Source organism: Polypterus senegalus, chromosome 4 (assembly GCF_016835505.1).
Source record: "Polypterus senegalus isolate Bchr_013 chromosome 4, ASM1683550v1, whole genome shotgun sequence".
NCBI lineage: Eukaryota > Metazoa > Chordata > Cladistia > Polypteriformes > Polypteridae > Polypterus > Polypterus senegalus.
In genome coordinates, this window is record NC_053157.1 from 166728608 (window position 1) to 166753482 (window position 24875).

The window sequence follows — 24875 nt, forward strand, 5'->3', positions numbered from 1 at the left end:
AGCCGCAGATCTGCAGGCACAGGCAGATCTAATAATCTGCAGAGATGGCAAGGGACGAGCGGGCGGGTGGGCAAATATTGCTAAAGCTAATAGCGGGGAAGAGGCGGAGCAGAGTTCAGAAGCAAAGAGTATGGGGAGGTGGCGTTTCAAGAGCGGGCTGTACATGGTAATAGTGGGGGTGTAGCAGCTTAATAAAGTAGCAAAGAGTATGGAGAGGTGGGCGGGCGAGAGGGGGCTGTACATGCTAATAGCGGGAGCGGAGCGGCAGTTCACAAGCAAAGAGGATGTGGAGGTGGGCGGGCAAGAGGTCTGATAAAATAAAAAAAAAAAAAAATCTTAAAATGGCTGTGCACCGACACTTCCCATCCAACCTGATGGAACTTGAGAGGTGCTGCAAAGAGGAATGGGCGAAACTGGCCAAGGATAGGTGTGCCAAGCTTGTGGCATCGTATTCAAAAAGACTTGAGGCTGTAATTGCTGCCAAAGGTCCATCGACAAAGTATTGAGCGAAGGCTGTGAATACTTATGTACATGTGATTTCTCAGTTTTCTTTATTTTTAATAAATTTGCAAAAACATCAAGTGAACTTTTTTCACATTGTCATTATGGAGTGTTGTGTGTAGAATTCTGAGGAAAAAAATGAATTTAATCCATTTTGGAATAAGGCTGTAACATAAAAAGTGATGCTCTGTGAATACTTTCCGGATGCACTGTAGATCAAATAGCCTGGGCTTATTTGCCCTTGGTGTTCTTTTACTTGGCTTAATTTGGTTATATGTTCTTGAGGTGCTGTCTCTTCTCCAGTAAGTTTTACTGAGCATTTGCTAAGCATGGTTGCTGGGGATCTGCAGCTGTTTTCAGAGACCCTGAGAATGTCTTCATTAGTTATTTTAGTGTTCACTTTTTTAATATATATCACCTACAGTCATTGCTTATACATATACCTGTATGATGTAGCATTATAGAAAATAAAACCACAGAAAAAATTTTTGAAATATTTCAATATTGATTTAATAAAATTTTATTGAATGTATTATCAGTTGCATTTGGTTACCGCAAATAACTAACTTTTTTTTATAAAATTAGCCAAAACAGATATATAGCATTTTGCCATGAAACTCATCATATATTATGACAATCTTAATTTCACTTCTTACAGAGTAACAAAGTGTGAAATTACTTTTAACCAACTGTTGTGCCTTGTATTATTTCTTTTTTCGGAGATTGGATTTAGAGCCTGCTGATAATCAAAAGCCTCTTTTTAATTTGTGTACTGCACAACTACCCTGGGCAGCTGCTGTAGCATCCTGTTAGACACACAGCAAGGTTTTTGTTGAGTCTGTCAGGCACACAAACTAAGTAGTTTTATTATCAAAGCTAGCTATCAGAGGCAGCATGAGGCTAAGTGGACCCACTGCATGAGCATTTATATGCAAAGACTCAATTTCAGTTCTTCAACTAAACCATGTAATGATTTGGATCATGATAGAGAATGATAAAGAGTTGGATGTTGGAGACAAGTGATGGGTAGACCTGTATGGAAATACAGTAAGTAGGTTATGAAAAGTGATGAATGGTAGGAAAGGTGGCATGTTTTTTTAAGTTGCACTTTTGCAGGGCTTGATGTAATATGGTATGCAATATTTTTTTCTTTAATATTTGTAATGTCTGTTTTTTTTTTTTGTTTGTCCTTATCAGGCAAAAACATCTGGAAAATTTTCTGAAGAAGAGCTACATAGTTTACACAGGGAGTTCCAGCATCACAAGGATAAAATACAGGAGTATAATATAGCAATGGAAACTGTGAGCAGAACTGAAGGTAACTAGATTCTGCTTGTAACTACTAGTCATCATTTGGGTACTATACTGTTCGGCTTTTTACTGAGCCTTTTGAATAAAGAAAACCTATTTCTAGACTTTCTTTTACGTAAGCATTTATGGTTTAACCTGCCTTAAATTCCAGTGGTATAAACAAATAAACTACAACCATAATCTTTTTAATGGCATTCATCCAGAGCTTGGCCATTTGACTAAAGTGGATGGATCTCCATAGTTTCTTTCATGATCCTTTTGAATGAACTCAAATGTAACCTAAGCAGCAGTCTCTCCTAACTAAAAATAGGGAAGAAATATATTTGAAAGATTCATATTATAATCAGGGCTTGTAAAAGAGTATTTTTAAAAGTGTATGTGAGAAACTTTTTATTAAACTGATATATAAATTTTGATTAAAAAGCTGGCATGACCTTAATATCTGTATATTAGCTTATACAAACTGCAGCATGCATATTTTTTTTTCCCTGACGTATTTTCAAACCACTAAATTTAAATCCTGTATGATTATGGGTAAGACTGTTAAAGTTAAAACATTTTACTTATTTTCTCCCATGGAAGCTTCATGTTGTTTAACAAAAGACTGTTTTGTTGGTCTCGTCCGATGCGAGAGATGGACGTCTGAAGTGGAGCTCCGCTAGCAGTGGTGCTATTTTTCATATTATTTGCTTATTATTCTGAGATATCCTGTATTTATTCAACCCGAGAGGGACCGCTACAGTATATGTAAACACATATAAACATGGCCAACAAGAAGGGGGTCCGAAGAATCAAGACTAAAGCTACATCCAAGCTGCGATCAGCAAGCCCTAGTTCGAGATACGGCCTCTCAGAGACAGACCTGGATCAGATGGGTGAAAGTACAGACTCCTCGGGACCACGGTCCGCTACATCGTCGCCGGCTGAGAGCGAAAAGGGGAGCGAAGGTGCGATCGTGAGTGCAGATGTGGATAGCTTCGCCCGATTGGAGAGGATTACCTGAAACTGGAAAAGGCCGGGAGGTCCGCGGCTTCAGTTACGCAATTACGCGGGACTGGAGCAGCGGGGACACCGGCTTCAGCAGAGTCTGCTGCTTCATCTACGGCACAAGAAGGCACATTTGAGCTATCTGAACTGAAAGTGTTGCTCGCTGAGCTCACGCAAGATATAAAGAAAAGCGAAGGCTAATGAGAAAGCAACGGCAAAGGCACTTGAGAGACTGAAACAGGAATTAAAACAGGAAATCCAACAGGCAAATGAAAGGCTGCGTCAAGAAGTACAACTTGAACTTCGACAGGTGCTGGGTAAAATTGAAGAGCGCATTGAGAAAAACTCGGTTAAACTGAGCACGCTTGCTGATCGATTGGAGCATCTTAGTGAGACATTCACGAATCGGATCGAAATAGCGAACATCTAGCTGCCAGTGCCGAGGAAAGAGCAGTAAATGTCAGTTCGGAATGTAAAAAACTCGGAGAAAAACTTGGAGACAGACTGGCTGCTTTAGAAGATGGGAATAGAAGGTATAATGTCAGAATTGAAGGCCTGCCGGAGAATCGAGAAAGTTTAAACCCGGTGAAATTCGCAACTGAACTTTTTTCTAAAATAATCGGGGGCGACTTTAAAGCAGAATCTGAGATAGCAGCGCTTACAGCGTCGCGATCAAACACCGTCAGACCCGACCAAGATCTTTTATAGTTCGTTTTGAACGATTATCATTTAAGTTAGAGGTGATGGAACTCCTCAGGAAAAAAAAGGAAGATATTATATATGAAAATTGCCACATTCGCGTCTTCCCTGACTTCTCTCCAGCAACAGCTATCAAACGCGCCGCCTTCTATAATATTAAACAGCGGCTACGGCAAGCCAATGTCAAATACGGCCTCCTGTATCCGGCAAAACTGAAAGTGGAATGGCAGGGTCATTTCTATGTTTTCGCTAGCAAGGAGGAGGCAGAAAATGAATTAAGAAAGCTGATCCCGGGACTAATCTGATACATAATTGTGAGTCATGGCGGTAAATGATAAAGCTAGGATTAATAATCTACTGTCTGATCTATTTGTTTTTAAAATACGGGTTTTTTATCAGCATATATTCTCATATTCTTGTATTATTACTTATTACTTATCATTACTTAGTATTACTAGGGCGCTAAATGTTTGTTTTATTGTGCTTAATTACGTTTTCCTCCTCTTTTTCTTTTCTAATTATTTCATGTGTACCCTAAATGAGACTGTTCAATATCATACCCTTGGTTTGCTGTTATTGCTATTACTGCATTAAGACTTGTTATGCTTGTTTTGGACACATCTTTAACACCATCACCTGGGTTTATTATCTGGGGATATCATCTTAATGCACTAAAATTGATGAAGATTATATATATATATATATATATATATATATATATATATATATATATATATATATATATATATAGTGCAAAATTCTTTTCTTTTTTTTTTTTTTTCTTTTTCCTCTTTTAAAGACTATATTGGTAACGGATATCTCTATCTTTTAACCTTAAAGTGCCACTGCATGGGGGCTTGATGTGCTTTGGACGTGCTCTGACCTAAACTATTTCACTTCCAGTTAAGACTATAATATGACACCAAAAACTCAGAATCAGTGTCTCCATGATGGGACAGTTAACTTCGTAAGCTGGAATGTTAAAGGCCTGAATCACGAATTAAAGAGAAAGAAAGTACTTTCTCACCTAACAGGTCTAAATGCTAAAATAGTATTTTTACAGGAAACCCACTTACTAAGTAAGGATCAGTTCCGGCTGCAAAAAGACTGGACTGGCCAAATGTTCCATTCTAGTTTTACAAAGAAAACTAGAGGGGTGGGAATTCTCATACATAGAACAGTACCATTTGTAGCATCAGATGTAGTATTGGATCCTGAAGGGAGATATGTGATGGTCATGGGAGACTTATCTAACTGTAAAATGATTTTGATAAATGTTTATGCACCTAATGTTGATGATAAGGAATTTATACAAAATTTATTTGCATCCATTCCCAATCTGAACACTCATAAACTTATAATGGCTGGGGACTTTAATTGTGTTCTAAATCCACTTTTAGATAAGACTTCCTCCACAGGGGGAACGGCAACTAACACCGCAAAGATAATTACAAAGTTTATAACTGATCACAACTTATCAGATCCCTGGAGGTTTTTAAACCCAAATTCAAGAACATATTCTTTCTACTCACCAGTACATCATTGCTACTCAAGGATTGATTACTTCTTTATAGATAATAACTTCTTGCCTAAGATTAAATCTTGTAAATACGATGCTATTGTTATTTCAGACCATGCTCCGATGATCTTGGAGCTGAAATTACTAAGCCCCATACACTCACCCCAAGCAGATGGCGTCTCAATCCGCTTCTATTAGCTGACGAGAATTGTACTGAATTTATATCCAAACAAATTGAATTCTTTCTAGAGACAAATACATCCCCTGAGATCTCTGCAGGAATACTCTGGGAAACTCTTAAGGCCTTCTTAAGAGGACAGATTATCTCATATCTTTCCCACAGAAATAAATCCGCGAAGAAAGTAGCAGAGATAAAAAGCGAAATTACTAAAATAGATGAAGAACATGCCAGACTACCAAGCGAGACTCTACATAAGAGGAGGCAGGCTCTACATTCAGAATTAAACCTCTTGACAACTAAAGAAACCGAACAACTAATTTACAAATCCAGACATCATTATTATGAACATGGAGAGAAAGCTAATAAGCTTTTAGCGCAACAAATTCACAAGCAAGATGTACGCAACGCAATCTCGATAATTACTAACACTAACGGAGATAAAATCATCGAACACAAAAATATAATGTACACTTTTAGAGACTACTATAAATCCCTATATACTACTGAGTTTAAAGAAGACAATATACAATCTAATGCATTTCTGGATAAATTACAGATACCACAAATTGGCGCTATTAGTGTGGAGGAGCTCGATAAACCTCTGTCATTATCAGAATTACTGGATGCTATAAAGTCACTCCAAGGTGGAAAAGCAGCAGGCCCTGACGGCTACCCTGCAGAGTTTTACAAGAAATTCTCCGCTCAGCTAGCTCCCTCCTATTAGCAACATTTACAGAAGCCAGAGATAACCAATCTCTTCCACAAACCTTTCGCCAAGCACTAATCACTGTCTTTCCAAAACAAAATAAGGACTTATTACAATGTGCATCATACAGACCAATTTCACTTCTGAATAACGACGTTAAAATACTCTCTAAAATCATAGCTAGAAGGATGGAGAAAGTGCTCACCTCAGTAATATCACAAGACCAAACTGGATTTATTAGGGGCCGACACTTATCTTCAAATCTTCGACGCCTGTTTAATGTAATATACTCACCAACTAAATCAAACACCCCAGAAATATTATTATCATTGGATGCAGAAAAAGCATTCGACATGATTGAATGGAAATACCTTTTACTATTTTGGAGAAGTTTGGGTTTGGCCCAACATTTGTGCATGGATTAAATTACTGTATACTAACCCAGAAGCTTCAGTTTGCATCAATAACATTTGCTCAGACTACTTTAAACTAGAACGTGGCACAAGACAAGGATGCCCTTTGTCACCACTGCTGTTTGCAATTGCCATTGAACCACTGGCAATACATTGTCGAAATACTGATCAGATAAAGGGGATTAGCAGAGAAGGACTGGAACAGAAAATCTCATTATATGCAGATGACATGGTACTGTATATATCGGACCCAGAAAATTCTGTGCCTGCAGTCTTAGCAGCACTCACAGAATTTCAAAAGCTCTCTGGTCTCAGAATTAATCTGAATAAAAGTGTACTCTTTCCGGTGAATTCTCAAGCATATAATATTAGATTAGACACCCTTCCTTTTATCATTGCAGAACAGTTTAAATACCTCGGGGTAAACATCACAAGTAAACATAAAGCTCTTTATCAACAAAATTTCGCGTCTGCATGGAAAAAATTAAACAAGACTTGCATAGATGGTCAACCCTTCATCTCACACTAGCTGGAAGAATTAACACTGTTAAGATGAATATTCTTCCTAAGCTCCTTTTTATTTCAAAACATACCAATATACATTAATAAATCGTTCTTTAAGCAATTAGATTCAACAATAACCTCATTTATTTGGAATTCTAAACATCCACGCATCAAAAGAGCGACCCTACAAAGACAAAAGGCAGAAGGCGGCATGGCTCTACCTAACTTCCAGTTTTATTACTGGGCAAATATACAGTCGATAAGAACCTGGACACAAATAGAAGAACATACACAGGCATGGACCGCAATAGAAGTAAAATCCTGCAGTACTTCTTTGTATTCCTTGCTTTGTGCTCCAATAAACACACGTTATCGGCAATACACTAATAACCCAATTGTGCTCCACTCACTTAGAATCTGGAACCAATGTAGAAAGCATTTTAAGACGGAGAAGCTTCTTTCTGTGGCACCCTGCAAAAGAACCACCTCTTTCAACCCTCACAAACATATGCAGTTTTTAATATCTGGAAAAAATTTGGAATTAACTTGCTTAGAGATCTTTATATAGACAACGTCTTTGCATCCTATGAACAATTACATTCCAAATTTAACATTCCAGCTACAAATTTCTTTCACTATCTTCAAATCAGGAACTTTGTTAAACAGAACCTTCCAGATTTTCCTCATCTTGCACCCTCATCCACGCTGGAAAAATTATTGCTCAATTTCAAGGAGTTAGACTCCATCTCTACAATATATAAAATCCTTTTACAATCCCTTCCTTTCAAAGATCCAAGAGGACACTGGGAAAATGACCTCTCAATTAATATATCCGAAAAGGAGTGGAAAGTAGCAATGCAGAGAATTCACTCAAGCTCCATATGCAAAGCATACAATTATACAACTCAAAATTATATATCGAGCACATCTGTCTCGACTAAAACTCTCCAAAATGTTTCCAGGGCATGATCCAACCTGCGAGCGTTGCAACCAAGCCCCAGCCTCACTAGGTCACATGTTCTGGGCCTGCTCCAAATTAACATTATTCTGGACAAAAATTTTTAATTACCTCTCAGACAGTCTTGGACTCACAATCCCTCCTAACCCATTAACAGCTGTGTTTGGGGTTCTTCCAGAGGGTCTTAAAGTGGAGAAAGACAAACAAATTGTGATTGCATTCACTACACTGTTGGCACGCAGACTTATTCTGATAAACTGGAAGAACCCAAACTCTCCTCTTTTAAGTCAGTGGGAAACTGATGTGTTATATTATTTAAAATTGGAAAAATCAAATACTCAGTTAGAGGATCTGTGCAGACTTTTTCAAAACATGGCAGGATCTAATCAGTAATATTTTGAAATGATTTTATAAAGCACAGAGAATTTGTTGATTTAGGTATTTTTACAAGCCTTAAATTTTACACCGTTTGGCTTGCTCTCTCTCTCAAGGGTGGGGATCGATCTGTTCTTAGCATAATTCTTTTTTTTTTGTAAAAACTTGATTGCTATGTATTGATTGTAATAAAATTAATAAATAAAAAAAAAAAAAAGACTGTTTTGTAATTACACTCCAAGTGATTAGATAGCTAATTTTCTAATATAATATTGAGAATGGGCAGCATGGTGGCGCAGTGGGTGCGCTGCTGCCTTGCAGTTAGGAGACCCAGGTTCACTTACTGGGTCCTCCCTGCGTGGAGTTTGCATGTTCTTCCCGTGTCTGCGTGGGTTTCCTCCGGGGGCTCCAGTTTCCTCCCACAGTTCAAAGACATGCAGATTAGGTGGATTAGTGTTTCTGAATTGGCCCTAGTGTGTGGGTGTGTTTGTGTTTGTCCTGCGGTGGGTTTGCACTCTGCCCGGGATTGGTTCCTGCCTTGTGCCCTGTGTTGGCTGGGATTGGCTCCAGCAGACCCTCCGTGACCCTGTGTTCGGATTCAGCAGGTTAGAAGATGGATGGATGGATATTGAGAATAGGGTTAGGGGACTGCATGTTACACAGCTAATTTACACAAAGGTAAACTGATTGAGTGTATGCTCTCCTCGGTCTTAACATTATTTTGCTAGCAAGGAAAGGTTAGCTGTTGGCTTACATTGTGAATGTATAGCCCCCAGCTCTTTTACTGCTGCTGTTTAATCCTGGCTTGGATCTTGTATGCAGCTTCTAACTGGTTTTAAAGGTATCATCAAAAACAGAGTTGTATGAAGGTAATATAATAAAAAATGTGTCAGATTGTGAAGGAACAGTGACGTTTATTTTTAGACCCTTCACTCCTACTGTCTGATGGCGACCATTGGCTGCCTAATTGTCTTAAAGTACAGCATGTTTTTAATTGCAGACCCAACCTCTGTAACTCTGCCCTATTTCTCTGCAAATTTTAAGATATATAAGCAAAATGACGACACCTTTTATTGGCTAACTAAAATGATTACAGTATGCAAGAAGGGTCCCGAGTTGCCTCGAAAGCTTGCATATTGTAATCTTTTTACTTGGCCAATAAAAGGTGTCTGTCATTTTGCTTGACTTCTCACTACATTCTTAATGGCTAACACGGTACAGCTCCCTAGTACTACTTAATAAAAGTAAAAATTGAATGTATATGTCTAGCACAAATTTGAGAGTTAGTACATTATGTTCTTTAAACAATGTTATTCCATTTATATGTGAAAAATCAAATGGGGTTTTCTTGTTTTGTAAAATTGAGTTTTAGAACAGTTATTTGTTTATGGTTATTTAAAAGGATGTTTTTGGAATGGTTTTTTTATCTGTAAGACAAATTTACTTTTGTGGCTAGCTCTGTTTGGCTCGCTTCTGCACGTTTTAAAAAAATCTGTCTTTAAGTGCCTAAGTATCTCTTGATACTTTGCTTGTATCAGAAAATAAATGGCAAATGATGTAATAAAAAGGAAAAAGCAATGATTTTAAAGGATGCCATTTTCTGAAAATATTTGTCATTAAAATTAGTGTTCCTGTACAAACCTTCCTCAGTTTTATGCCACCCTCCTTTTAAGTGAAGAGTGTTCACTAGAGTGCAACTTAATCTGTTATCCTTACTATTACAGTATATATTACTGTATTTTGTTTTCCTGATTCCTTTGTCTTGTATTTTGCTGACTTACAATATAGGGTGCAGTACAGTTGTTTTTGCTTTTTTGTCTGTGTGCCCTTTTTCCCTTTTCTTTAACAGTTGCAGCACTGGCAGTTAAAGTGATCAGGATCAGGGTGAGACCTTTGTGTATGGGGTGTTTTTTTTTTTTTTTTAGCACTATATCATTGCTACCTGCATCTAAAGTCATAAAGAAGGGTATAGTTACATGAAGGAAATTGCAATATATTTGAAAAATATAAAAATACTTTGGAAATATTTATTTAATGTGCATTGCATCTTCCTGCCAGTGACCTATGTATATTTGAAAAGGTCATACTTGTTTTGCAGGAGCAAAGTACAATAATTTAAATTATTCTGGATATTTTTAAATCTAGGATTTTTCTCACGATTTAGCCATGTACTGAAATGCATATTGAAGTGAAGTGTCCAGGATGAAGTAGCATATCATTTGTTAACAGACACCTTTCATTGATCCCCTCTTGATCAAAACTCCTCATTATTGTATGGACAGTAAACGGCTGATGAGGAATTGCAGAATTTGCTTGTGCCATGGTTGTGGTGGTGTTTTAAATAAATTTAGGTTATAATTTTTGATCAAAGCCCAGACCTTTACAGTATACCAATTGGTTTCTTTCAGAACCCTTTTTTTTGTCCAGAAATGATACCTGATATTGTTATGAGATTTACAAAAAAAATTACATCAGAAGGCAGTGGTAGAATAAAATGATGGTTATTTAATAAATTCTGTCGTCTTCCATGAAATAAAAGAAGGCAGTACCATTTTTTCAGGCAGTTAGCCTTTCAAGTGATTTCTTGTTTTTTCAGATCTTTTTGAGATAAAAACACTAATCGCATAAATGCATGTAATTAATCGCATGTAACATTAAAACATGTACTGTACTTATAAAATTAATGCATAAATCATGAAGTAAATACACACAGAGTCACACATTTAATGTAGAATCAACACAAAGGAGTTAAAAGTTCAGGTTTAAGGTCATTGTTTAAGTTTAACCTATGCCATTTTTTTTAACAACATACTACTTGATTAAGTACAGCCTGAATTTGAACACCTTCCTAAAATGCAAGTTGATAAGAATGCAATAAGAAAACGAGGCCAACATATTAATTAACAAATCAGCATAGCATACGAGACAGACATGTCAAAGTAAAAATTAAACAATTGAAGCCACTGTTGACTTTGAATTTAATGCTGAAAACTGATTTTAATTGAAAGAATAAGCGGCTCTTAAATGGGCATGCATTAAAAGTTGTGTTAAAACTCCATAAATGCTATCCTCCGTAGTTCTTCATCATCATCAATGACTTGATCATTGTACTTTCCAGCAGTGTTTTTCAATTTGTGTGCCATTGTGTCCCGTTGGTCCTGACCAGAGAGAGAGAGAGAGAGAGAGAGACACGCACTCCTCCTTTTGTATTTGTTTTGGTCTCTGAACAAACGTTCTAATACAATGACATTAAAGAACGGCTCTACATTTTGTATTGCATTATGTGACAGTCCAAAGCTGTCATCTAAACTTCACTTAAATGGTCGCTATCTTCAGGAAATATCCTATCAGTAAACTGTTTCAGCAAAACAGTCATGATGACAACTAACCAATGAATTGACTTGGTAGATGAAACCAAGCGCCTTCCATTGATCGGTTCACTCTTACTGAGTGACTATGACCAATTCGGTACACTGACAGGCTAATTGAACCAATATGTCCCTACTGATCTGGATAACGATTAAAAGTTTGTTCATGAACTGCAGGCAAGAGACTCACAGTACAGTACACTGAACTAGTTGACAGAAAAAGTCAGTTTGTGTACTGAACGGAGGAACAAACTACTGAACTAATTCACCAAAAGAATTGGCTCGTGTACTGAGACTCGCAGAATGCTGAATCAGTTCATTTCACTGAAATAGCGGTAGATTAATCCAAAAATGACCAATTTTATTTAGTCCTCAAAGATGTAAGCACTCATATTTTGTTTCTCTTGACCTCTAGGCTATAAAAATATTTTATTATTATGTGTGAGTTATTTATTTTGTTACTTGCTTTTTATATTGTTTATAATGTTTGGTAGTTAAAGTTGTTACAGATTTGTAGGTTAATAGCTGTAATATAGCTTGTTGTTTTTGAAGTGAATGAATCAGTGATTCAAAGATTCAGATCGTTTTGGTGAATCGAATCACAAAAAACGATGACTTTGCACATTACTACTGCAAATGGTAATCTCCAAGTTGCTTTTTTTGCTGCCCCCTGTCCTGCCCCTTTGGACAGTTCAGCACATATATAGACTTAATGCCTTTGTGGTTGGTAGAATCATGGTTTGCCTTGGGATTTTCTGTGCTGCAAAAAGTGTGCCATCACAGAAAAATGGTTGGAAAACACTGCTCTACTTACACCTTTGCCCCGGTACACTAAAACTGATCTCACTTACAAACTGATACTGTGCATTACTTGGATGGTTATGCTACGTTGTATGCGAATTAGCGAAGATACTGCAAACTTGAATCCTAGGTAAAAAATAATCATTACACTTCTGTTTCATAGAATTTTGTCATTATATTCGGGCTGGCAGGCTGGTGAGTTAAATGCAAGCATACTAGAGTCTTATTTTGGCTTTCGTGCCTCTTAACATATGACATTGATTCAGTCTTCTTATGGAAACGTGAAATAAAAATTATGCCCTCTCTTTTGTTTTTCAACTTTGCAGCTTTTCTCTAGCATTACACCAGGTCTGCCATAAGCCCCCAGCTCCTTTGCCCCTATCTCAGTATGTATAAATCAAGAAAATGAACACCAGAGCTACGTCTTGACAAGTTGTGTTACCATCGTGAACTGTGTAATACAAAATATTAAACCTTTAAATGAGGTAGTATATATTTATTTTGGAGAAGTTTGGGTTTGGCCCGAACATTTGTGCATGGATTAAATTACTGTATACTAACCCAGAAGCTTCAGTTTGCATCAACAACATTTGGTCAGACTACTTTAAACTAGAGCGTGGCACAAGACAAGGATGTCCTTTGTCACCACTGCTGTTTGCAATTGCCATTGAACCACTGGCAATACATTGTCGAAATACCGATCAGATAAAGGGGATTAGCAGAGAAGGACTGGAACAGAAAATCTCATTATATGCAGATGACATGGTACTGTATATATCGGACCCAGAAAATTCTGTGCCTGCAGTCTTAGCAGCACTCACAGAATTTCAAAAGCTCTCTGGTCTCAGAATTAATCTGAATAAAAGTGTACTCTTTCCGGTGAATTCGCAAGCATATAATATTAGATTAGACACCCTTCCTTTTATCATTGCAGAACAGTTTAAATACCTCGGGGTAAACATCACAAGTAAACATAAAGCTCTTTATCAACAAAATTTCGTCGTCTGCATGGAAAAAATTAAACAAGACTTGCATAGATGGTCAACCCTTCATCTCACACTAGCTGGAAGAATTAACACTGTTAAGATGAATATTCTTCCTAAGCTCCTTTTTTTATTTCAAAACATACCAATATACATTAATAAATCGTTCTTTAAGCAATTAGATTCAACAATAACCTCATTTATTTGGAATTCTAAACATCCACGCATCAAAAGAGCGACTCTACAAAGACAAAAGGTAGAAGGCGGCATGGCTCTACCTAACTTCCAGTTTTATTACTGGGCAAATATACAGTCGATAAGAACCTGGACACAAATAGAAGAACATACACAGGCATGGACCGCAATAGAAGTAAAATCCTGCAGTACTTCTTTGTATTCCTTGCTTTGTGCACCAATAAACACACGTTATCGGCAATACACTAATAACCCAATTGTGCTCCACTCACTTAGAATCTGGAACCAATGTAGAAAGCATTTTAAGACGGAGAAGCTTCTTTCTGTGGCACCCTGCAAAAGAACCACCTCTTTCAACCCTCACAAACATGTGCAGTTTTTAATATCTGGAAAAAATTTGGAATTAACTTGCTTAGGGATCTTTATATAGACAACGCGTCTTTGCATCCTATGAACAATTACATTCCAAATTTAACATTCCAGCTACAAATTTCTTTCACTATCTTCAAATCAGGAACTTTGTTAAACAGAACCTTCCAGATTTTCCTCATCTTGCACCCTCATCCACGCTGGAAAATTTATTGCTCAATTTCAAGGAGTTAGACTCCATCTCTACAATATATAAAATCCTTTTACAATCCCTTCCTTTCAAAGATCCAAGAGGACACTGGGAAAATGACCTCTCAATTAATATATCAGAAAAGGAGTGGAAAGTAGCAATGCAGAGAATTCACTCGAGCTCCATATGTGGAAAGCATACAATTATACAACTCAAAATTATATATCGAGCACATCTGTCTCGACTAAAACTCTCCAAAATGTTTCCAGGGCATGATCCAACCTGTGAGCGCTGCAAATTAGCTCCAGCCTCACTAGGTCACATGTTCTGGGCCTGCTCCAAATTAACATTATTCTGGACAAAAATTTTTAATTACCTCTCAGACAGTCTTGGACTCACAATCCCTCCTAACCCATTAACAGCTGTGTTTGGGGTTCTTCCAGAGGGTCTTAAAGTGGAGAAAGACAAACAAATTGTGATTGCATTTACTACACTTTTGGCACGCAGACTTATTCTGATAAACTGGAAGAACACAAACTCTCCTCTTAAGTCAGTGGGAAACTGATGTGTTATATTATTTAAAATTGGAAAAAATCAAATACTCAGAGGAGCTGTGCAGACTTTTTTCAAAACATGGCAGGATCTAATCAGTAATATTTTGAAATGATTTTATAAAGCACAGAGAATTTGTTGATTTAGGTATTTTTAAAAGCCTTAAATTTTACACCGTTTGGCTTGCTCTCTCTCTCAAGGGTGGGGATCGATCTGTTCTTAGCATAATTTTTTTTTTTTTTTTTTTTTTGTAAAATGTGATTGCTATGTATTGATTGTAATAAAATTAAAAAAAAAAAAATGAGGTAGTATATAAATATGGTACTGGACGTGTATGTAATTCTTTAGGTACACATTTATATTAATGATTTGTAATGTTAAAAAAAATCTACGAAAATGCTGTTCTGACCAAAGCACTTTCCTTTTCACAGTTTGGGTATTCACATGTTGTTTACATGCAATTTTTAGCTACATTACTTTTTACTTTTTTCACTACATGGCTAGAGGTTCTTGTTTTATTTCTAAATTAAAAGTATGTGATTCCCTGCTACTGAATGCATGAGTCCAGTCCGCTCTCCTCCTGCATCCATCTCATTATTTACATGAAAACCATTCCTGTTTTAGCCATTGAGAAACATTTTATATTATGAACTTGTGAGCTTCAGTGCTTCAAAGTGAATGTACTTGATGAGTTGCAGCTTTTGTTTCACATTTGAACTTTGTCCTTTTTGTTCAGTTGCAAGTTATTTCAGGAGGTTAATAAATTTATAAAACTAAATATAACTTCATTTAACCGACTTAGTAGCTGAGGTAAATGATGGAATGCCTTGATCATGAAAACATAATTTGAGCTTCAGAAATGCTGAATATTTCTTTTAAAGAATAATTACCAATAAAACTGTCCTTTAATTAAACACATTTTTATTAGTCTAATCTATAGTATAATATGCCTAAATATACGTGTTCTAAGTGGCTGTTGGGAAGTAGAGTTTAAAACACATTGCTTGCTTGCTTTGAGAAAGCCAAGTGCAAAGAAAGTGTCTATCACTGAGCTGATGCTTAGCCCCTTGAGCAGAGCTGGGATAATTCAGAAAGACAAAATATACCTTCCAGAGAAAATTTATAGGAGGACTGATTCCTTTTAGAAGAGAGAATAGTAAGGGGAAAACAAGTAAGAGAAATGCAGGGCTAAAAAAAGTATGTGAAAATTCTATTGTATTCCAGCTGATGGACTGAATTCGGAACTGTCCACTTATTTTACACTACGCTCTTTAGTAGCCTTTGTGCTTGTAGTATACTGCATCTGAGATTGAAAATGTCATAACAATTTGCAATATGTGTGCCTGTAATGCTTGATTTTCGAAGATGTTGATTCACTTGATAAAATACAAACACATTTATTGAAGAACTGCTTTATTAATTCTAAGCTCTGCATCAGAATCAAATGTTTGCTGGTTTTGATATTCATCTGATGTGCTCTATTGCTAGGAGTATTACATTTTTTTATTATACCAATCTGGAATGTTATATTCTAGCCCTGTGATAATGGTTTATTCATCCTTTGTGACTGAGCAGGCTGGCTGTTATGTCTACAATGCCTTAATGATGATGATGATTTTTATTATAGATTGATATATAAATAAAATGCATTATTATTGGCTTGTGAAAAGTTATGGAATCTTATTTCCAGAGACATGTTATAGCCCCAGCCTTATAGATCCACATGTTTGCTTTGTATTTATTTATAGGTATTTTCATCTGAAAACGGTCTGTCATTTCTTTTCTTTTTTTTTTTTTTTAATAAATAGATTTTATTGAAATCACACATCTGTCAATTTCTAAACATATGCAACATTTGCCAGTGTGCTGCGTCTGAGACCGGGATCTTACTTTATTGATATCAGTAACCCTTTATGCCAGCCAGAACATTTATCTTCAGCTTTATATATCATAAATCCGCTTGATTATATAAACAAGTAAGCAGTTTATAGCAGACATTCTGAACTTTTGAATGACCTGAAGTAAGCCACTGTAACAGTGACACATTATTCATATGGATCTTGTATTCTGAAACCTTTTGTATTTTGATTGATGCTGTTATCAGCCATTCGATTCCTGTATTTTGTATTTTTTTTTTTTTTTTTTTTCGTTTTACAAAATATAAAAAAATTAATTGTCCAATCAAGAAGTTTCAGCCATCCAAACGCAAGCAGACCATGGGACTTCTAAGCCAGTTTGAATGTTGTCTCTATCTGGACACCATGCTTAATTTACAGTCTATTTTTCTTTAGAGTGATTTTGTTGTGTTAGTAATGTCTTTGTAGTTTCATACAAAATCACTTCACAAATGTTTACGACAATAGCAGATATGGAGGCGATTTTTTAATTCAAGAAGAGCAGAAAGTGTTTTCTTGGCAATGGCTGCAAACTAATGCAGGTGATATGTAAGTTGATTGTATGTTAGTTTATTTGTGTTTATCTATTTACTTTTTCCCATTTCAATGTATTTTTCATTTTATTTCTGTGAATGGAGAATGTGAACAGCTGTACTTTGTGGCTCTTCCAGTCATGGGAGTGGGCTCTGGCATCTTGTTCTGCCTGGTGAGTCACAAATGGAATGGCAATCTGCTGTGCTGAGTGATGTTAGACATGCATACAATATTTTATGTGTTCTAATCTTACACTTGCTGACAGTGCTGCAGAAAGTGAGCGTATTTTATGTATACTAGTAAATAAGGGCAGTGCAGAATCGCTACATTTTTCTGAGTTCTCAAAGATGTTTATAGTGTTTTTTTTTTTTTTAATTCCTTCCGACTGAATTGTTTTTACAATGAAAATGTGAATGTTTATTTCTGTTCATGTCTTTATTGTTTCTTTGCACACTATTTTCCTTGTTGTTTTATGGTTCCGTTAGTATTGCCTATTGTTGCACATAATACCTCACGTGAATGGAAAACTGAAAGTGTATTGAATCAGAGGACATAGAGCACTTGATGATGGTGTTTTCAGTGATTTCTTTATAACTACATGCATAGATCTATTCTGCCAAATATACCACTACTTTTTTGTAGCTTAGGTCAGAAATGTTAAATATGTTTATGAGTTTTTTGCCCAAATCCCTTATTTTTATTGATATCATAGTTGATAACGGATATGTGGCCCTTTCAGAATGAAAAAATATAACTTATGTTTTCCAAAGAACATGACTTAAAAATGTTTAAAGTAATTTGTCACCATTAGGCTATATTACTCTGTTACATTTAATAAACTTGCATGAACTTTGGTTGATGGCAGGAGTGCATTGTACATTTAAAAAAAAAAGTATATTATGATGGTTTGCCAAACCAACACCTTTGCAATGACAAGTTTAGCCTGGTTTTCTGAACCCTTTTTCCCCTGCTCAGGGTCAGAGTCGTATCAAATGGTAGCCCAAATACCCCAGACAGTGAGGTGCATGGACAGTGCAGTCATAAGCGCCATAGACTAAATTATTTTATTATATTTTGCTATTATAGTGAAATTACTATTTAGAATTATGAAGGCTGCAACTATTTAATCAAGTACCTGGATTAAAAAAATCTGATAACGGGTATGCTTTTTAAAATAATTTATTGAAAAAATAAACCAGAGAATGTTTCCATTTGTTGATGATTTTATTTATTGATTCTCAAAACAAATACATTTTAATATTTGTCAAAGAGTAAATCACAGGTAAATTACAAAAACAATGTATTCTCAATTAGTGCAGTTTTATAGTGGTGTTTTTTTTTTTTTTTTTTTTATAGCTTTTTACGTTTATTCTACCAAAATATTGTTGTTGATGCTTGCACCTGCTACAATACCAAAATGGTGTTGCTCTGTAATTCATATACTGGTTGTGTGTCACATTAAAAACAATATGCAAATAATTAATACTTAAATGCTATGTAATCTGATGATTGTCCAGATAGTTGCTAATTGTTAAACCACCTAATTTTGTAGCTCTGTTTGTGTCTGATGCGTGTATTTCTTTAAGAGATCTTTTTTTTTTTTTTTTCTTATGTAGAAATTCACAAGAATGTTATCAGTCCTTCTGAGATGGAAATTAAAGAACATGTTTTGCATGAGAAGCATGCTGATCTTAAAGAAAAGCTCAGAAACATTAACCAAGGCTTTGAACGGTTACGCCGATTGAGTCATCAAGGTTATGGTCAAGATAGTGGTAAGTGGTCTCCTTTCCTCAAGCATCATTTTTAATTCCATTTTATTGCTGATTTTTGTGCCACTTAAAATTCAGTTTCTTTTGTTATTTTCAGAGTTTAAAGAACCAAGAGTACTAGAGCTTTGGGATATGGCAAAAATGGCAAACTTTTCCGAGGATGAGCTTGAATCATTTAAAGTGAGTTAAATTTTTTGTTCTATTAATAGTTTTTGTTAAAGCACAGATTTAAGTCCATTTAGCTTTATTTTCAGTAACCCTGTTCTGACAGCTAGTTTGAAAGTTAAATGCTCCATCATAAAATATACAAAACAGAGTTTATATTTAAATACCAAAAAACCCAGAGAGAATTGATGATAAAAAAAAATCTTGTATCCTTTAAGTCTTTGCGGGTGTATAATGTTTAAAACCTATCACCAGAGATCACCAAGTTGCCTTGTGGCCTTTCTGGCTTGCCATGCAGTGCTGAATCTCCTTGGCACCATTTAAATATAGCACTAGTACACCTTTTGGCCCATGCATGATGTATGTTTCACCCACAAAGAGGTAGCCCCTTCCCTCAGGAACCATGGTCTGCTGTCCTAGTAAGCTGTCATGGAAATTCTGTTTATTCCCATGCAAGTCAAAACCATAGAATACTTCATTCCTGATAAAATTTTGTGACATTTCTTGTCCTTGGCCATTTAGTGAGAAATCTGGCATGCCTGGATATATAATTATAGTTTCTACTAGATTCTTATTCTTGTTATAGCAAAAGCACATTTTATAGACATTCTGTAGTGTACATTTACTTGGCTGTCATACAGAATATCTGGTGAAGTCATCCCCAACAAACAGACACAGAATGCTATTGCAATATTTGTAAACCCAATTTCCATTTCTTTGAGTGATAATATTTTTGCAATGACATCATTGATTTTTCAAAAGCATTTAATTCACAAAATCAGTGTGGTGTTTTTTAGGGTATGTTGAATAGGAAAAATTAATAGACAAAGTACTGGCACATGTGCTTAATAGCAAGTGAAACAAAAAGGTAGTTAGTAACATAACTGTAAAAACCAGTCTTAAAATACTGGGTTCTATAGGGTGGTCCAGATCTAATTATGCAATTTTCATTACGCTATAAACTTAGGTTTATTACATAGAAAATCACCCAAAAAATCCCGGACCATTGAGGTGTGCGAACTGACGGCATGAAGAATCGTCTTCGCACCGAACTGGAATCGTCCCCACTTAAGTCAGTCATCCAGACGATCTGGATCTGCATAATTAGATTTGGACCACCCTGTAAATTAAATAATTTTAAAGGCAGTAGAATCAAGATTTTTTTTTTAAATATGGTAGTCTTTTTGGTCCTGATCACATAAGGTTATAATATAAAGAGGCCTCTGTTGACCAAGTTTTAAGTATTTTCCAGTCATTAGAGGAGTATAAATTTAGCAGACAATTCTGAAATTAAGAAAATCTACAATGAGACAAATAAGGTACAAATTTAAAATGTTCTTTAAAATTGTTTCAGAGATCAACAAGAAATGACCCACACTAATTCCTAGTAAAACCACATCATAAGCACTTCCCATAACCTCCTTAGTGTTGCACCAGAGCATTACTTGGGCTGCCAAAACTGCGCTAAAAGCGTTAGTCCCAAGTAACTCAGGCAACTGTACTGATGCGTCTTGCCTTAGAACTGAAAATCACTCAGGCTATAAAAGTGCTGTCATTTTTTGGAGAAATTATTTCTGATTGCAGGCTGTCACTAATTAAGAAATATCTGCTCTTTACCAACAATGAAGACTTTGAGAATACACATCCAGCAGCCAAACTGACGAAAGTTTGGGAGACGTACCAAGCGATTGTAGTAAAATTAGAGAGTTTACATTCCAGACTGCGATGTCAGCATTGATTGAAAGTCTCATGGCTTATAAGTGCAGACTGTCATGGATACAGTTCATTGCGTCAAAAAGAGCAAGATTTGACATAAAGCTTTACAAGATTTGTGAATCTAAAACGGGATACATTTGGAATTCGGTTCTGTACACCGGGAAAGGGACGATGTTTGATCCAAAATACAATTGGTACAGCATTGCTAGATCATCAGTGCTGACTTTGATAGATGCTCTGCTGGATCAAGGTTACTGTGTAAGCATGGGCAATGTTTATACTTCACCAGAGCTATTTGCTTATGAACAGTGCGTGCCAATTGTCTTGGCAGGCCTGAAGACTCTGGCAGAGCTAAATTACAGCAAGGTGCGTTGGTAGCTTGGCAGAAGTGTAAAGTGCTTGCGCTGAAATGGAAAGACAAAGATGTTTGTCGTCTTAGCATTGTACACAATGCAGCAATGGTCAATGTACAGGCAAAAGGCAACAAGCAGGTTACAAAGCCTTGTGCTGTGGTCGACTACAATAGCATGATGGGCAGCGAAGATCATGTGGAACTGACTTTCTATCCCATTATGTTAAGGCAACAAATGAAATACTACAAAAAGATTTATTTTGTAATCTGGTAGAACAACCCACTTCTGTTGGCAGACGAGAATTGTACAGAATTTATATCCAAACAAATCAGTTTATTTCTAGAGACAAATACATCCTCAGAGATTTCTGCAGGAATACTCTGGGGAAACTCTTAAGGCCTTCTTAAGAGGACAGATTATTTCATATCTTTCCCATAGAAATAAATTAAAAACCAAGAAAGTATTAGAACTAAAAAAGTGAAATTACTAGAATAGATGAAGAACATGAGAGGCTTTCAAGCGAGGCTCTACATAGGAAAAGGCAGGCTCTGCATTCAGAACTCAACCTCTTGACAACTAAAGAAACTGAACAACTAATTTATAAATCCAGACATTATTACTATGAACACGGCGAGAAAACTAATAGCTTTTAGCTCAACAAATCCACAAGCAAGAAGTCCGCAACGCAATCCCAGTAATCACCAAAACGAACACCAAAATATAATGCACATATTTAGAGACTACTATAAATCCTTATATTCTACTTAGTTTAAAGAAGACAGCACACAATCTAATACATTTCTGGATACAATTACAGATACCACAATTAGATACTTTTAGTGCGGAGGAACTGGATAAAACTCTGCTGTTATCAGAATTACTAGATGCTATAAAGTAACTTCAAGGCGGGAAAGCAGCAGGCCCTGATGGCTACACTGCAGAATTTTATACCACTGGCAGTTCACTGTCAAAATTCTTATCAGATAAAGGGGATTATCAGAGAAGGACTGGAACAGAACATTTCTCTATATGCAGATGGTATTGTGCTGTATATATCAGACCAACAAAATTATGTGCCTGCAGTCTTAACAGCACTCGCAAAATTTCAAAAGATCTCTGGTCTCAGAATTAATCTGAATAAAAGTGTACTCTTTCCAGTGAATTTGCAAGCATATGATATTAGATTAGACACCCTACCTTTTTTCATTGCAAAACAGTTTAAATACCTAGGGGTAAACATCACAAGTAAACAAAGCTCTTTATCAACAAAATTTTGCCGTCTGCATGGAAAAAAATTCAGCAAGACTTGCATAGACCCTTCATCTCACTCTAGCTGGAAGAATTCACACTGTTAAGATGAATATTCTTCCTAAGCTTTTTTATTTCAAAACATTCCAATATACACCAATAAATCATTTTTTAAGCAATTAGATTCAACAATAACCTCATTTATTTGGAACTCAAAACATCCACGTATCCAAAGAGCGATCCTACAAAGACCAAAGGCAGAAGGCGGTATGGCTCTACCTAACTTTCAGTTTTATTACTGGGCAGCACACATACAAGCTATAAAAACCTGGACACACATAGATGAACATATACAGGCCTGGTCTGCAATATAAGTAAAATCCTGCAGTACTTCTTTATATTCCCTGCTCTGTGCCCCAATAAATGCAAGTTATCAGCAATATACTAATAACCCACTTGTGCTTCACTCAATCAGAATATGGAACCAATATAGAAAGCATTTTAAAATGGAGAAGCTTTTATCTGTGGCACCTCAGCAAGAGAACCACCTCTTTCAACCATTGCAAACATATGCAGTTTAAATATCTGGAAAAAATTTGGGATTAACTTGCTTAGAGATCTTTATATAGACAACATCTTTGCATCCTATGAACAATTACACTCCAAATTTAACATTCCAGCTACACATTTCTTTCACTTTCTTCAAATTAGAAACTTTGTTAAACAGAACCTGCCCAATTTTCCTCATCTTGCACCCACATCCATGCTGGAAAAAATATTTCTCAATTTCAAGGACTCGGACACCATCTCTGCAATATATAAAATTTATTTTACAGTCCCCCCCCTTTCAAAGATCCAAGAGGACACTGGGAAAAAGATCTCTTAATCAATATATCAGAAAAGGAGTGGAAAATAGCAATGCAGAGAATTCACTCGAGCGCCATATGTGCAAAGCATACAATTATTCAACTCAAAATTATATATCGAGCACATCTGTCTCGCCTAAAACTCTCCGAAATGTTTCCAGGGCAGGATCCAACCTGCGAATGCTGCAATCAAGTCCCAGCCTCACTGGGTCACATGTTTTGGTCCTGTACCAAATTAACATCATTCTGGACCAAAATTTTTAATTCCCTTTCAGACAGCCGTGGTGTGTCAATCCCTCCTAACCCATTAACAACTGTGTTTGGGGTTCTTCCAGATGGGTTTAACGTGGAGAAGGACAAACAAACTGTGATTGCATTCACTACACTTTTGGCACGTAGACTTCTTTTGGTAAACTGGAAGAATCCTAACTCTCCTCTTTTAAGTCAGTGGGAAACCAATGTTTTATACTATTTGAACTGGAAAAAATCAAATACTCAGAGGATCTGTACAGATTTTTTTTCAAAACATGGCAAGATCTAATCAGTAATATTTTAGATTAAGCTCTTAAAGCACAGAGGAAGCAATTATTTCTGCATTTCTTTTTCTTCTCTATTGGCTTATCAAACTAATCAATTTAGGTATGTTTACAAGCCTTAAGTTTTACTCCGTTGGCCATGCACTTTCTCTCAGGGGTGGGGTTCGACTTTTTTTCAGTCCTACTTTTTGTAAAAATTGATTGATTTGTATGGAATGATTGCAATAAAATTAATAAAAAAAAAATAAAAATAAAATAATTTAGTGAAACTGCATCTCATGCAAACTTTATGTGCCTGCTTATAAAACCAATCATTGCCGCACATGGATTGTCCACACTAGCGATAAAGAGACACGATCTAGCACATCGCAGATCAATCCGGAGTGTCTTATTGTTAAACATTTTATTGATTAGACCCAACAGAGAAAAAAAGCAGAATCCAACTTGTACCTGTGCAGTGTGCTGTTCAAAATCTGATAAATCTGGAAAGAAATTTTGAAAAGAAACACGCAATTACTGTCCTGACGTTTGGACTGTGTCTTTCACTGGGCTTTAAAATTTACCACACAAAGGACTCATATAAAATTTTAGACTGTTTTGGCATAATTAGTAGTATTATTGTTACTGATATTTTGTTGTTATTGCATTTCATATTTTTATTCAGCATTACTATTGTTTGTATCATTATTATGCTTTTGAGATTTAATAACTGTGGTGGGCTGGCACCCTGCCCGGGGTTTGTTTCCTGCTTTGCGCCCTGTATTGGCTGGGATTGGCTCCAGCAGACCCCCGTGACCCTGTATTTAGGATATATCGGTTTGGATAATGGATGGATGGATTTAATAACTGTAATTTTTCATTCCAAAAAAAAAACAATGCTTTTTACATATTTTTTTGGAATGAGGTGCAGTGCTAAGGAGGGTCATTGATATCCATGTCCTTGTTTATATCCTAAAGATCATGCAACATAAGGTAAATACAAGTAGTAATGGAAATAATGTCAGGGCAGCAAACAGTAGTGACTTACAACTTGAACTTGTATTGCCAGGCAGCACAGTTGCTAGGAATTTCTCTGGGTGTTGCATCCTTGCACATAAGGTAAATACAATTAAACACAATGTACAATATATGACCCCATCTCAACATTATATACAGTAGTATTGAAAAAGATATTGCATAAA

At 36.2% G+C, this 24875-nt stretch overlaps 1 protein-coding gene across 1 annotated transcript in view; it reads left to right on the forward strand.

Annotated features, from left to right (window-relative positions):
• The window catches only part of lrpap1 (low density lipoprotein receptor-related protein associated protein 1), a 51663-nt gene that overhangs the window by 17657 nt on the left and 9131 nt on the right, over positions 1 to 24875 (forward strand). Inside the window, exons 4-6 of the mRNA XM_039751625.1 lie at positions 1699 to 1819; positions 18658 to 18813; positions 18908 to 18990. Coding sequence (XP_039607559.1) covers positions 1699 to 1819; positions 18658 to 18813; positions 18908 to 18990 — 360 coding nt within the window. The remainder of the gene's footprint in view (positions 1 to 1698; positions 1820 to 18657; positions 18814 to 18907; positions 18991 to 24875) is intronic.